This window comes from Schistocerca serialis, chromosome 11 (assembly GCF_023864345.2).
Source record: "Schistocerca serialis cubense isolate TAMUIC-IGC-003099 chromosome 11, iqSchSeri2.2, whole genome shotgun sequence".
Lineage (NCBI taxonomy): Eukaryota > Metazoa > Arthropoda > Insecta > Orthoptera > Acrididae > Schistocerca > Schistocerca serialis.
Window position 1 is genome coordinate 46,498,538 of NC_064648.1, and position 16,804 is coordinate 46,515,341.

Below are 16,804 nucleotides of genomic sequence, written 5' to 3' on the forward strand. Positions count from 1 at the left end.
TTGTTTCCACTTCGGTGGTCCTTTCTCCCAATTCGGCTTTAGTTTCTTCAATATCGTCTTCTATCTTTTTTGTTAACTTTCCTTCCATCTTCTCCACGTCTCCCTGGACTTGGTCTATGCTCTTCTGTAGCTTACTCTCTCCCTCGTTGATGTCCATCTTCAGCTGTTCTTGTAACTCCTGCATTTCCTTCTTCAGATTATATTCCATCTTCATTCGCGATGTTTTGAGCTCTTGTGTTCGAGTTTCCTTAATTGACTTTTGTAAGTTTTCTTTGGTTTCTTGTAAATCTTCCTTAAATGATTTTCGGAATATTTCAAAACTTTTTCTAGTTTCTTGGAAATCTTCCTTTAATGATTCTCTGAATTCTTGTAAATCTTCCTTTAATGATTCTCTGAATTCTTCTACCATTTCTCTTGTTGCCTTGGCCTCCTTTAACGACTGTGCTAACATCGACCGTATATCTGCATCCTCTGAAACTGGCTTACCTCTCGTCGTTTGTCCCAGTGTCTCGGGATAACTAGTTGAATGTGCTAATGGGATTTCTAATGACAATCCACAATCACGGATTCCTGAATCATCTCTTCTCTTCCTGTCCTGTCCCTTTCTTTTCAACTGCTGCCTCACAAACCTCCTGTTTATCTTCGGTAGACATGTTTGGTTTATTTTTAATGCACAGGCAAGTTATATAAAATAACCTCTAGTAACCCAAAACATTCCTAATTACCACGAAACTAATCAAACAGTAACTGCGGTATCTTCAGTTAATCCCAAAATTGGTACAATATGTATGAATACTGAACATAACGACTCTCAAAACCTAATAATTTCAAATATCAATTTTCGCATATACAATTTATGTAAAATGTTTTAAATAAGATAAATCACACCATTCATTAAATCTATAAATGTAAAATCCCCAAAAACAATGAGCATATCTGTATAATCACCATTTAGACAGCACAGCATGCATAAATAAGTATGCTATATTTCAGAGTGTGTTTCGCAAACTTTTCGGAAATTACTGTAATTGGGCACTTCTCCTAAGGTGAAACACAGTTTAAAACTGTTTATTTATCGTGAAGACAGTACACTGCAATTTAATGTTATACTAACCAGTCGTCTTCACTCACCAATTGACGTTACCACGAGTCGCGATGTTTTGACGTTTGAAGAGGGTGTGGCGCTGTACTGCCGCCGGAGCCGTGTGAAGTCGCGCTGAAGATCTGTGGCGAGTCGTCGTAGTTCTCAGTCGGCTGCTCCGTGGCCCTGCAGGTGGGCCTAGTTTGTAGTTCGGCCGCTAAATGCCGGGTCGGCGCTCGGTGTCTCGAAGTCGCGCTGAAGACTCGTGGCGAGTCGTCATCGTTCTCAGGCGGCTGCTCCGTGGCGCTGCAGGCGGGCGTAGTTTGTAGTTCAGCCGCTAGATGCTGGGTTGGCGCTCGAGGTCGCGCTGATCGCTGTCAGTGTAGTGCGTCTGCACCTGACCTACTCCTTGCACAGGTAGTTGGGATGACGTGTGAATCACCTCGCGGATCGAAGCTCTTGGATGCAGCTGCTACACGGGTCTGCGTGACGTCACTCAACAATTGCTTCGCCACATATATTGTCGCCTGCATAACAGTTTATGGGTCCACATGAAGTTACTCGATTTTCATCATTCAAAAAGCAATTTCAGTCATAATATTACTATTAAACACTTCTTTAAAGCTTTCGTGACGAATTCTTGACTCGTTTTGCTGTTGTAATGTTCACACGTGTCTGTCTTTGGTGTTCACTTTTCAGTTTTTCGCGCGGTTTTACGCGTTTGCACATTATAACACAGTTTATCGACACTATTACTCTTATCTAATATGGCGAAAAAACAGTTTATTCACAATCGTAAGATGCTATTACTTCATATTGTTCAAAATGCACTGTTTCTTGTCGCGATTTTAAAGTTTATCCTCTGTCTCGATCCGAAATTGAAAAAATATTTTCTCGCGTTAAGCAAGATAAAATTGCCTATTGTTCTTTACAATTCGTCTGAAAACTGAACAACGTCCTGTCACGGTCGCCAAGGTGTAACACCTCCGATTTATTTCGACCTGACCTGACCTGATCTGATCGAATAGCAGCCCAATAATTATTATTAATGTGACCGTGTACCTAATGGGGCTGGCAATCGGAATTGACTGCTATGGAAGTTGTTACTTTCCAGTTCGTCCTTCTCAAATGCTGTAATAATGAAATGTCTGGTAACAAGAAAAACACCAACACAGTTTCACTAATCACGAACCTATATTCGTCTCAAAAACACAAAAGGAGGAGACAGCCACTGCCTTCGTCATACATATCTAAATACGGCTACTCTCAGCACAGGCCTCTTCATTTCTCATTATCGTCACACATTAATCCAACACTGCAATCCAAAGAGATGCCGGCGCGGTAGACGCGAAACCAAAATATCAGCACTAGAATATCACTAATCACTTGCATAATAATACTTCTTCACTTTCCCGGTATTATTCTAGCACAAAGGGGTTAAACCGCGGCGATGGCAACTCCCTTTGTCGTTAAAGCCTTGCATTACAACAACTGGCCTCCACACACCTCTGCCCGCAACATGGGACTGACTCAACTCCACACTCGCTCTCGCAACATGACACAATCGATTGTTCGCCCTATCGGCCTGTGCCGAGTGCAAACTTATAGTAAGGGCCTACGGACCCCTTACAAGTTACAGGTAGACCAGTTTTTAAACGTTTCTTGTATGGACAGGCATTTTAAACAATTCGAACATATGCAACACTTCATACATGTTAATTGCAGTAACGTCATTTGACATAATGGGCTCAGAGGTGTATGGTGCACGGGGCAAAGTGTGCTGCATGATAGTTGATGGAGCACTTGCCATGGGAGTGGAGGTGTTCATGGCTGAATGCTTATGCTCATAACAGTGAATATGCATTTGAACTGTACTGAAATCTTGGTCCTGTGCATGCAGAGCCAAGGGCACTTCGAACAGGAGCTGCAATATCTACAAGTAGCAGAAGCACAGGGAGCAGGCACAAGGGTCCTCTCATCCCTCTCCTTCTCCCCTCCCCTCCCATATCCCCTTTCCATCCTGTGCACCTCAGGCACTAGTTCCTTTCCTGTTTTCTCTCTAACTCTCCCACCCTCCCTTCCTCTATCTGTCTCCCATGTATCTCCCCAGCCCGTATCTCCAGGTAGGTTGAGATTCCTAAACTGCCAGAAAATTCTATACAGGCTTATAAATCCATAACCATTCAATGTATTGATAAGGTTTATAGCTCCTATGGAAACGATACCATCTTCTAACATGGAAAAATGTACTTCCACCCAATAAAAAGTTTTTCACCTTAGGAAGCGCGTTTCTAGCTGGGAAATCTGGAAATTTTTTCTTGTTTGTATATACACCCAGTTAAGAAGGTATCTCTTTCGTATGAAATGAAGTGCCTATTGAGAAGAAATGCCGTGCACAGGTGGTACAGCTGTTTTATCAGAACAGCAGCACTGCATTGCAGGAATATCATTGAAATAAATGGCTGTGAAGAGGCCCCATGTCAATAAATGTGTTGAAGAATACAATCAAGGAATTTGAAGAAATAAGTGAATTGGGTGGTGCAGCAGATTGCCATAGCGGTTGTTGAAGTTGCTTTTAGCTACAGCTAATCATGCAGCAGATGCCTCAAATTCTGCAGTAAACGCTAGCGTTCTCACAGGATCTCTCTCTCTCTCTCCCTCCCTACCTCCCTCCTTCCCTCCTTAGTAGGTGGAACCAGATGTAATAGTTTTACGGTGATGTAAGAAACGACCCACCAGGGTAGCCGAGAGCACTAACACACTGCTTCCTGGATTCCAGTAGGCGTGCTGACCCCGGATCGAATCCACATGGCAGATTAACGACGAAGGGCCAGTGTGCCAGCCATCCTGGATGTGGTTTTTCGGTGGTTTTCTACACCCTTCTAGGTGAATAGCAGGCTGGTCCCCACATTCCACTTCAGTTACACAGCTTGCAGACATTCGCATTTTCCCATGGATTACACTGGATGGAAACAGTTGGGGTATACTAATTCACTAATTATGTCCCGGAACGGGGGGGAGAGACTTTGGGAATGGCGACCCCATCGTAATACTAGCCTGTATAATATGTAATGGCACTTTGCATCCAGCCTCGGCCAAAAGACTGAGTAAAGGTTGCGAAGTCCCATTGATCTGCCAACCCAACTAGTTGTTGGATGGTCGTGCGGTAACGTTCTCGCTTCCCACGCCCGGGTTCCCGGGTTCGATTCCCGGCGGGGTCAGGGATTTTCTCTGCCTCGTGATGGCTGGGTGTTGTGTGATGTCCTTAGGTTAGTTAGGTTTAAGTAGTTCTAAGTTCTAGGGGACTGATGACCATAGATGTTAAGTCCCATAGTGCTCAGAGCCATTTGAACCATTTTGAAGTTGTTGGATAGAGGAGTACTGGCGTAGATAAATCGAATGTAAGAAACTGTTTTTGTTCATAATGACAGCCCTTTGGTTGGAAAACTGAGAGAACAAAGGAAGGAATAAAATAGAGGTAACAGCTATCATCCCAAAATTTTTAACAAATGTGGTGTAAACCATCAGCAGTGTTACTGTCCAGGCTGTAGTATGTGTGTTGATAAAATACATGTGCACTTCCATCATCACTGCAACCATCAAAAAGAAACGCAAAGTATATCTATTTTAAAAAGCTGATAAGAATGCTCTTAACGCCCTCTTAAGAGACAGTCTTCACTCCTTCCGATCTGATCATGTAAGTGTAGAAAAGTTGTGGTATGTTTTCAAAGAGATAGTATCGACAGCAATTGAGAGATAAATACCACATAAATTAATAAGTGATGGCACTCATCCGCCATGGTACACTAGGTGGGTCAGATCGTTGTTGCAGAAGCAACGAAAAAAGCATGCCAAATTTAAAAGAGCGCAAAATCCTCAAGATTGGCAAAGTTTTACAGAAGTTCGAAATATGGCGTGTACTTCAATGCGAGATGCTTTCGATAATTTCCACAACGAAATTCTGTCTCGAAATCTGGCAGAAAACCAAAAGAGATTCTGGTCATACATAAGGCACACCAGTGGCAACACGCAATACCTTCACTGTGCGATAACAATGGTGAAGTCACTGAAGATAGTGCCACTAAAGCAGATTTATTAAACACGGTTTTCCGAAACTCCTTCACCAAAGAAGACGAAGTAAATATTCCTGAATTCCAATCAAGAACAACTGCCAAGATGAGAAACATAGAAGTAGATATCTTCGGTGTAACAAAGCAGCTTAAATCACTCAATAAAGACAAGGCCTCCGGTCCAGATTGTATACCAGTCAGGTTCCTCTCAGAGTATGCTGATAAAATAGCTCTATATTTAGCAATAATATACGACAACTCGCTCACCGAAAGATCCTTACCTAAAGACTGGAAAATTGCTCAAGTCACACAAATACCCAAAAAGGGAAGTAGGAGTAATTCGCTAAATTTAAGGCCTATATCACTAACGTCGATTTGCAGTAGGGTTTTGGAACATATACTGTATTCAAACATTATGAAGTACCTCGAAGAAAACGATTTATTGACACAGTCAGCATGGTTTCAGAAAATATCGTTCTTGTGAGACACAACTGACTCTTTATACTCTGAAGTAATAAGTGTTATCGACAAGGAATGTCAAATTTATTCCATATTTTTAGATTTACAGAAGGCTTTCGACACTGTTCCTCACAGGCGTCTTCCAACCAAACTGTGTGCCTACGGAGTATCGCCTCATTTGTGCGACCGGATTCGTGATTTCATGTCATAAAGGTCACAGTTCGTACTAATTGACGGAAAGTCATCGAGTAAAACAAGTAATATCCGGCGTTCCCCGCTATTGTTCCAGATCTATATTAACAACATAGGAGACAATCTGGGTAGCCGTCTTAAATTGTTTGCAGATGATTCTGTCATTTGCCGTCTTGTAAAGTCATCACATGATAAAAACGACTTACAAAATGATTTAGATAAGATATCTGTATGGTGCAAAAAGTGGCAACTGACCCTGAATAAGGGAAAGTATGAAGTTATTCACATGAGTCCTAAAAGAAGTGTGCTAAATTACGATTACACGATAAAGTCACACAAAACTGAAGGCTGTAAATTCAACTAAATACTTACGGATTACAAATAACCTAAATTCGAACGATCACATAGATAATATTGTGGGTAGAGAAAAAGGGAGAGAAGGAAACGTAATAGGTGAATATTGAAAGGGGGTAAGAAATGAAAGAGGAAGCCGTCTGGTAGAATCTTGCACAGAGCATAACTTAATCATAGCTAACACTTGGTTCAAGAATCATAAACGGAGGTTGTATACATGGAAGAATCCCGGAGATACTAAAAGGTATCAGATAGGTTATATAATGGTAAGACAGAGACTTATGAACCAGGTTTTAAATTGTAAGACATTTCCAGGGGCAGATGTGGACTCTGACCACAATCTATTGGTTATGAACTGTATATTAAAACTGAAGAAACTGCAATGGGAATTTAAGGAGATGGGACCTGGATAAACAGACTAAATCGGAGGTCGTACAGAGTTTCAGGGAGAGGATAAGGGAACAATTGTCACGAATGGTGGAAAGAAATACAGTAGAAGAAGAATAGGTAGCTTTGAGGAATGAAATAGTGAAGGCAGCTGAGGATCAAGTAGGTAAAAAGACGAGGGCTAGTAGAAATCCTTGGGTAACAGAAGAAATATTGAGTGTAATTAATGAAAGGAGAAAATATTAAAATGCAGTAAATGAAGCAGGCAAAAAGGAATACAAACGTCTCAATAATGAGATTGACAGGAAGTGCAAAATAGCTAATCAGGGACAAATGTAAGGCTGTAAAGGGTCATCTCATGAGGGGTAAGATAGATACTGCCTACAGGAAAATTAGAGAGACCTTCGGAGAAAAGAGAGCCACTTGCATGAATATAAAGAGCTTAGATCGAAACCCAGTCGTAAGCAAAGAAGGGAAAGCAGAAAGGTGGAAGGAGTATACAGGGTGTTACAAAAAGGTACGGCCAAACTTTCAGGAAACATTCCTCACACACAAAGAAAGAAAATATGTTATGTGGACATATGTCCGGAAACGCTTACTTTCCATGTTAGAGCTCGTTTTATTACTTCTCTTCAAATCACATTAATCATGGAATGGAAACACACAGCAACAGAACATACCAGCGTGACTTCAAACACTTTGTTACAGGAAATGTTCAAAATGTCCTCAGTTCATGAGGATACATGCATCCACCCTCCGTCGCATGAAATCCCTGATGCGCTGATGCATCCCTGGAGAATGGCGTATTCTAACACAGCCGTCGACAATACGAGCATGAAGAGTCTCTACATTTTGTACCAGGGTTGCATAGACAAGAGCTTTCAAATGCCCCCATAAATGAAAGTCAAGAGGGTTGAGGTCAGGAGAGCGTGGAAGCCATGGAATTGGTCTGCCTCTACCAACCCATCGCTCACCAAATCTGTTGTTGAGAAGTGTACAAACACTTCGACTGAAATGTGCAAGAGCTCCATCGTACATGAACCACATGTTGTGTCATACTTGTAAAGGCACATGTTCTAGCAGCACAGGTAGAGTATCCCGTATGAAATCATGGTAACGTGCTCCATTGAGCGTAGGTGGAGGAACATGGGGCCCAATAAAGACATCACCAACAATGCCTGCCCAAATGTTCACAGAAAATTTGTGTTGAAGTGATTTCACAATTGCGTGTGAATTCTCGTCAGCCCACACATGTTGATTGTGAAAATTTACAATTTGATCAGGTTGAAATGAAGCCTCATCCGTAAAGACAACATTTGCACTGAAATGAGGATTCACACATTGTTGGATGAACCATTCGCAGAAGTGTAGCCGTGGAGGCCAATCAGCTGCTGATGGTGCCTGCACACGCTGTACGTGGTACCGAAACAACTGGTTCTACCATAGCGCTCTCCATTCAGTGATGTGGTCAACGTTGCCTTGTACAGCAGCAACGTCTCTGACGCTGACATTAGAGTTATCGTCAACCGCACAAAGAATTGCCTCATCCATTCTCCTCGTCATTCTAGGTCTTCCCCAGTCGCGAGTCTTAGGCTGGAATGTTCCGTGCTCCCTAAGACGCCGATCCATTGCTTCGAACGTCTTCCTGTCGGGACACCTTCATTCTGGAAATCTGTATCGATACAAACGTACCACGCCACGGCTATTGCCCCATGCTAATCCATACATCAAGTGGGCATCTGCGAACTCCACATTTGTAAACATTGCACTGACTGCAAAACCACGTTCGTGATGAACACTAACCTGCTGATGCTACGTACTGATGTGCTCGATGCTAGTACTGTAGAGCAATGAGTCGCATGTCAACACAAGCACCAAATTCAACATTACCTTCCTTCAATTGGGCCAACTGGTGGTGAATCGAGGAAGTACAGTACATACTGACGAAACTAAAATGAGCTCTAACATGGAAATTAAGCGTTTTTGGACACATTTCCACATAACACCTTTCCTTTATTTGTGAGAGAGAAATGTTTCCTGAAAGTTTGGCCGTACCTTTTTGTAACACCTTGTATAGAGGGTCTATACAAGGGCGATGTGCTTGAGGACAATATTATGGAAATGGAAGAGGATTTAGATGAAGATGAAATGGGAGATACGATACTGCATAAAGAGTTTGACAGAGCACTGAAAGACCTGAGTTGAAACAAGGTCCCAGGAGTGGACAACATTCCATTAGAACTACTGATGGCCTTGGAAGAGCCAGTCCTGACAAAACTCTACCATCTGGTGAGCAAGGTGTATGAAACAGGCGAAATACCTTCAGGCTTCAAGAAGAATATAATAATTCCAAGCCCAAAGAAAGCAGGTGTTGACAGATGTGAAAATTACCGAACTTTCGGTTTAATAAGTCACAGCTACAAAATACTAACGCGAATTCTTTATAGATGAATGGAAAAACTGGTACAGGTCGGCCTCTGAGAAGATCAGTTTGGATTCCGTAGAAATATTGGAACACGTGAGGAATACTGACTCTACGACTTATCTTAGAAGAAAGATTAAGAAAAGGCAAACCTATGTTTCTAGCATTTGTAGACTTAGAGAAAGCTTTTGACAATGTTGCCTGGAATACTCTCTTTCAAATTCTAAAGGTGGCAGGGGTAAAATACAGGGAGTTGAAGGCTATTTACATTTTGTACAAAAATCAGATGGCAGTTACAGGAGTCGAGGGTCATGAAAGGGAAGCAGTGGTTGGGAAAGGAGTGAGACAGGGTTGTAGCCTCTCTCCGATGTTATTTAATCTGTACATTGAGCGAGCAGTAAAGGAAACAAAAGAAAAATTCGGAGTAAGTATTAAAATCCATGGAGAAGAAATAAAAACTTTCAGGGTCGCCGATGACATTGTAATTCTGTCGGAGACAGCAAAGGACTGGGAAGAGCAGCTGAACAGAATGGACAGTGTCTTGAAAGGAGGATATAAGATGAACAGCAACAAAAGCAAAACTAGGATAATGGAATGTAGTCGGGTGATGCTGAGGGAATTAGATTAGCTAATGAGCCATTTAAAGTAGTAGGTGAGTTTTGCTATTTGGGGGGAAAAATAACTGACGATGGACGAAGTAGATAGGATATAAAATGTAGACTGGCAATGGCAAGGAAAGCGTTTCTGAAGAAGAGAAATGTATGAACATCGAGTATAGATTTAACTGTCAGGAAGTCGTTTCTGAAGGTATTTGTATGGAATGTAGCCATGTATGGAAGTGAAATATGGAGGATAAATAGTTTGGACAAAAAGAGAATAGAAGCTTTCGAAATGTGGTGCTACAGAAGAATGCTGAAAATTAGATGGGTAGATCACATAACTAATGAGGAGGTATTGACTAGAATTGGGGAGAAGAAGAGTTGTGGCACAACTTGACAAGGAGAAGGACCGGTTGGTAGGACATGTTTTGAGGCATCAAGGGATCACAAATTTAGCATTGGAGGGCTGCGTGCAGGGTAAAAATCGTAGAGGGAGACCAAGAGATGAATACACTAGCTGATTCAGAAGGATGTAGGTTGCAGTAGGTACTGGGAGATGAAGAAGCTTGCACAGGATAGTGTATCATGGAGAGCTGCATCAAACCAGTTTCAGGACTGAAGATAACAACAACAACAGAGCAAACCAAAGACTGCAATTCATTGCAAAAACACTTAGAAGGTGCAACAGGTCTACTAAAGAGACTGCTTACACCACGCTTGTCCACCCCTTTCTGGAGTATTGCTGTGTGGTGTGGGATCTGCGTCAGGTGGGACTGACGGATGACACTGAAAAAGTGAAACAAATGGCAGCTCGTTCTGTATTATCGCGAAATAGGGGACATAGTGTCAGAGACATGGTATGTGAATTGGAGTGGCAATCATGAAAACAAAGGCGTTTTTCGTTGTGACAGGATATTCTCATGAAATTTCAATCACCAGTTTTCTCCTCCGATTGGGAAAACATTCTGTTGGCACCCACTTACATTTGGAGAAATGATCATCACGATAAAATAAGAGAAATCAGGGCTCGCACAGAAAAATTTAAGTGCTCGTTTTTCCTGTGCGCCGTTCGACAGTGAAGTGGTAGACAGTGAGTTTGAAAGTGCTTCATTGAACCATCTGCGAGGCACTTTATTGTGAATAGCAGAGTAATCGTGTAGACGTAGATGAATAGTTTATCAATGTATCTGCCACACGAAATGCTGTGCAGTGAAGATTAGGGATATGACAGAAGCACCCAGTATCTACACAATGCTTACATGGTGGTCTCTAAAACAATCGATAAATAAAAACCTCAAAATTTATTTATTGCTAAAGCTTTCCAGAAATTCTGTTTCTTATTCTGGTTGGTTTATGGTTGACTGGCATATTGTAAAATTTTAATTGTAAGTTTTGTTTATAGTACTTTGACAAACAGAAAGGTATTTGTTTGAAATCTTTTTTGCATATTTTTCTGATGTGTTTTATCATTATTGGTGTTCAGTTACTTCACTTACATTTGTATGAAAATACAAGTTGTAAATTATTGAGTTATAAAAGTTACAATATTTAGTGATTCTAGAATCTGACACACCATGATACCAGTTACATTTAAAAAAGTCGTGTGATCCAATTAATTGTTCAAAAACACTCGAAATTTACCAGATACCATGCCTATTAAAACTATATACTCAACACAATGGAAAAAAGTGAAAAGGTACAGTCAGAACAAGACAGAACTCTGGAGCCTGCACACCTTCAGTAGTTTGTAATCTTTCATATCCACCTATGTACGTACTGGGGACCTGAAAAGCATTACAGTTCTTTTCTGTGGGAAAGGGTTTAATTGCAGGCATAATAATGAAACCCAGATACTACAGGTGTAGCTCATCCATCAGCTGTTATTACCGCCACTCAGTATGTAGTGTTACCCTTCAGTACTTAATGGGTGATGATGTGACCATTTATGTGTGTGTCCTTCAGTCAACGGTGTTCTGCAATGCCAGGAGACCAGATGTTGGGAAGATGTAAAAATTTTCAAGATGGCTCACTCCAAGTGTACTGGAAAATTTGCAACCATTTCCATTTGTGGAAGGCTTCATATAAGTTGCAGTGCCAAAAACAGTTTTAGATTAAAACCATCTGCACGTGTGTCATTCATATTCATTCATCAGTATGCAAATTTATTACCTTGATTGATGTCACATTGATTCTTGATCATGAACAGTCATTGTCCAGCTGATCAACAACCATTGAAGATAACAAATGAAAATATTGATGCTTGAACTAGTAATTGATTTATTTGGAATCAAACAAAACAAAATTGTTTACCAGGTGAAATAAATTTACCATTCGTAGAGGTGAAAGTGTTGGCGAAACAAGGAGAATGCACTTACAGGGCTAACATAATCGAAGAGGAACATTTAGAAATTATTTCTCTTAAATAAATCTGAAATACCTTGAACTTAAAAATTTTGAATTAAAACATGTAACTGATTAATTTTTTGATACATTTCATAAATTGTTGTAGACTATTGGCTTGTAGCACTGTATTTTAAAAAGATTGTAACACGTGAAAGTGAAGTATTTTAGTTCTAATCTAAAAATTTCAGATCAAATCGGCAGTGACTCAGAATAATCATTATTGAATTACCTCTGGTTATTTTCGTTTTAAACCACTTTTACCTCACCAGTTCTTTACTTCTGGTGGAATATTATAATTTTAAATCAGTAACAGTTACTGAATATGTCAATTCGTATGCACTTTTATGACTTGTGGCTTATAGTACTGGATTTATGGTCACTCAAATATTTTTTCTTTGTTGTATATCTCAATATTTAACATTATCCTCCTCACTCTTCAGATTTACTCAGACTACTGGTGGGAGGTGCAGCATATCATGTGAAGAACCTTGTCACCATAGACTGGTCCAGGATGAGTTGGTGATAGACATGGAGAAGTCAACACATGGGTTCAGTACCAATACAGAAGATCTGACTATTGATAAGGAATGCTCAGTTGCCACCCAATATGACTGTAGTACGAGGGAAAAGGAATTACATGTATATAGCTGTAATTTCTGCCAACAGAGCTTTTCTTCAAAATACAGACTCATAATGCATGTGTTTACGCACATTGGTGGAACGCAACCACCTTCGTATGTTTGTAAGTGGTGTGGTGAGGTATTTCACAGTAATGTTGGCTTGAAAAAGCATATGAGAATGAGTGAGAATTGTCGAGTTTTAACTGCAGACAGTCATGAAAAATATGGACATAGTGATGAGCATCAAACCACTACCTCGTTGGATAGCAAGGCACAAGTTTCTGTCACAGAACACAATGACCAGTCTTCATGTAAGGAAACTTGGAAAGATTCAAAGAAGCCCTCTAATGACATATGTAACACACATATGACAAATGATAGAGAGAAAACAAGTTATTATGGAACTTTGTCTATAGCTGTTAATGTCAGTGCCCAGGCTGATCTACTTACTGCAAACAGAACTCACAGATGTGGTATTTGTGGTAAATTGTTTGCTAGGTCTGGTGATTTCAACAGACATGTTTCCATTCATACTGGGAAAAGACTTCACAAATGTGATATTTGTGAGAAATGGTTTGCCCAGTCACGTTATCTAAAGGCTCACACATTAATTCACACTAGGAAGAAACCTTACATGTGCGAGATTTGTGGGAAATCTTTTACTATGATAGGTGACTTCAAGAAACACACATTAATTCACACTGGAAATAAACCTCACAAATGTGAGCATCAAACCACTACCTCGTTGGATAGCGAGGCAGAAGTTTCTGTCACAGAACACAATGACCAGTCTTCATGTAAGGAAACTTGGAAAGATTCAAAGAAGCCCTCTAATGACATATGTAACACACATATGACAAATGATAGAGAGAAAACAAGTTATTATGGAACTTTGTCTATAGCTGTTAATGTCAGTGTCCAGGCTGATCTACTTACTGCAAACAGAACTCACAGATGTGGTATTTGTGGCAAATTGTTTGCTAGGTATGGTGATTTCAACAGACATGTTTCCATTCATACTGGGAAAAGACTTCACAAATGTGATATTTGTGAGAAATGGTTTGCCCAGTCACGTTATCTAAAGGCTCACACATTAATTCACACTAGGAAGAAACCTTACATGTGCGAGATTTGTGGGAAATCTTTTATTATGATAGGTGACTTCAAGAAACACACATTAATTCACACTGGAAATAAACCTCACAAATGTGAGATTTGTGGGAAATCTTTTACTAAGTTAGATAATCTCAAGCAACACTCATTAATTCACACTGGAAAGAAACCTCACAAATGTGAGATTTGTGGGAAATGTTTTACTAGGTTAGGTGATCTCAACCAACACTCATTAATTCACACTGGAAAGAAACCTCACAAATGTGAGATTTGTGGGAAATATTTTACTATATTAGGCAATCTTAACAAACATTTATTAATTCACACTGGAAAGAAACCTAACAAATGTGAGATTTGTGGGAAATCTTTTACTATGTTAGGTGATCTCAAGAAACATGTATTAATTCACACTGGAAAGAAACCTCACAAATGTGAGATCTGTGGGGAATCTTTTGCTACATCAGGTGATCTCAAGACACATGCATTTCAACACACTGAAAGTGGACCTCACAAATGTGGTATCTGTGACAAAAGTTTCACTTACTTGAATACTCTCAAGACACATGCATTACTTCATGTCAGAAAGAAAATGTAAGTATGTGTTAGTTTATGCAAATAGGTTTTCGTGGTTGGTGCCCTCAAGGCCTATAAAATAATGCATGTACCAGGGGACAATAAATTGTACTTTCGGCGAAATAACTTTAAAATCTGGTAGAATTGTGAAAAAAAATCTTGTAATGATGTGTACTATAGAGTGCTAACAGATAATGTGACAAAAAATTCATATCTGTAGCTTCAGATGTCAAGAAATGGTATTACCAAATACTCAAGAAACATGAATCAAATGTGTTTTTGTCATTAGCACTGCTGCTTTTTCCTATTGATCTTGCGACAAGAAGATTGTGAATTGTGATAAATCCTTACATTTGTCAGTAATCATAAGTATCTTGCAATATTCAGTATAAGGCCAAGGAAATGTGATGACTTGCTGCTTAATATTCCAAACAAAGTCATCATGTAGTACTTGTAACTGTATTTTAGAAACAGTGACAGTAAAAATATATTCATGACACTTGCTTCATTGAGGCTAGTAAACTCAATACTGGAGAAACATGATTATAACAATTATTTTACTCAGATATGGTCTGTTGGTACTAATCCTGCATTAGTAAACATAACAACAAATATAATAACCTGCTTAATAGCATATTTGGCCATCTTTGGAATACAGTACTTTGACAATTCTACATGATATGGACTTGACACATCATTTACATGTTTCTGGGTGTATGTTGCACCAGTTGTATTCCACACGTTTAGATTAGCTAAATGGTATGGTCAAGACATCAGTGTCAGTTCCCATGCTACTCAGACCATGCACATGTGACATGGACAATTATCCTGCTGAAAGATGCCTCCACTATGGGAGACCACACCAGAAATGAAGGAATCCATGGAGTTGCAATAAATGTCATGTAGTCTGCAACTGTCATGATGCCTTCTGTTGCTAACAGGTGTCCCACAGGAGCCAAAGTGACTGCCCCCATAGCATAATGGGCCCTCTATTTGGTGCCATTCATGATAGCATATCTGGATGTGCAACTGACCTGGTGTAACAGGAAATGTCACCCATCCTGACAGTTAACATTTGAATTGACCTTCACTCCAGCCTCAATGATCCCTTGCACACTGCAGTTGCAAGTGAACATTTTGGTGGATTGGTATGGAAACACAGTGACCATATGTTCCAGAGCCACACATTCAACAATGTACATTGAACTGTGGGTTCCAAAACGTGTATGGCTGCCCCAGCGTTGTTTTCTGTCATTAGATATGCCACATTTTGCCACATCTCCACCTTTACAGAGCAGGCAAGCTTCTGACCTCCATACTTTGTGAAGAAGTATAGATGTATTACATCTTATCATAATGTGATGGACTTATTACCTTTCAGCCACTTTCCTCAGATGTTCACAACAGTAGCATAGATCCATTGCACCAACTTCACCACTTTTGAGGTTCTAGTTCCCAACTGCAATGCCACTTTAACTTGCCCTTTGCTAAAGTCATTTACATCATTAAGTTTACATGTTTGCAGCTCATCTTACTGATAGAACAAAAAGTGTAAATCTATGGTCTGCTTATATACTTTTAATCTGCTTACTTCATCATGTGCATACAACGTGGCATTCATTCTCCTCATGAACAGTGTTCATGACATTTTTGCCCATCAGTGCATCTTCATGTAAATGGGTCAGATGCGGAAATGTGTAATCTAAGAAATTCATCATGTTTGGTTGCCATTTACACTAGTGCACAATAGCTATGTTTTTTGTGAAATATTTTTGTTTCACAAAGCTCTGTACATAATTCAGAGATAATATAGGTAAGTGTTATCCAACAAAGCTCTTAATTACTTGTTCAGCATCTAATACTGCGAAAGTTCTACAAAAAAAAAAAAAAAAAGAAATAGGTAAACAAACATTAGGTGTTAAGATTTCATTCCAGTTTTGTTTTATACACAAGAACACCACTTGGGAGAGCTCAGAACGTGAGCACTAAGTATTTCTTGTGTTATATTCAAAGATGTTTCCACTGTGGGTATTTTTCTTAATTTGTGGTAAATATACATGAGGTTTTTGGAAAATTGTACTTATGCTTCAGTTTCAATTTCAGGACGATTGTTTTTAATTTTGATTTCCTACCTATTTGTTATTGTTGACAGTGGTTTAGTATGTTTCATCATGTGTGTAACAATGGGAGATAGTTATAATTAAGTGATTGGCACTGTTCTGTGTTGCTACACTTCAGCTGTGACACTTTGTAGTGTATGACTACATTGTATTTCATCTTTCCCATGATAGTACATCCACAACTGCTGTATGGGTTATTCATAATAGACAACATCCGCATACATTTGTATTAAATATTATTTTCCAATAAAAGGAAATAAAAACCGGGTTTCTGGACAATAGCCTTATATTCCAATGAATATGAAAATGTACTACAAAGTGTGGCGACTATACATAATACGAATCTCTAAGAAACAGTAAAATTTGTAGTAACATGTTAAAAAAAGGTACACAATGTGGACTGAATATCTA

The 16,804-nt window shown here is 39.7% G+C and overlaps 1 protein-coding gene across 11 annotated transcripts in view; it reads left to right on the forward strand.

Annotated features, from left to right (window-relative positions):
- LOC126427348 (zinc finger protein 665-like) overlaps positions 1-16,151 on the forward strand; it is a 120,415-nt gene extending 104,264 nt beyond the window's left edge. For 6 of the 11 annotated variants that reach the window (XM_050089674.1, XM_050089673.1, XM_050089676.1 and 3 more), the window contains one exon: positions 12,408-16,145. In XM_050089674.1, the coding sequence (XP_049945631.1) occupies positions 12,408-14,295 (1,888 nt within the window). In that variant the 3' untranslated portion in view covers positions 14,296-16,145. Of the gene's footprint in view, positions 1-12,407 lie in introns of all 11 variants that reach the window. The other 5 variants (XM_050089681.1, XM_050089682.1, XM_050089679.1 and 2 more) reach the window with 5 other exon arrangements.
- Positions 16,152-16,804: the final 653 nt, after the last annotated feature.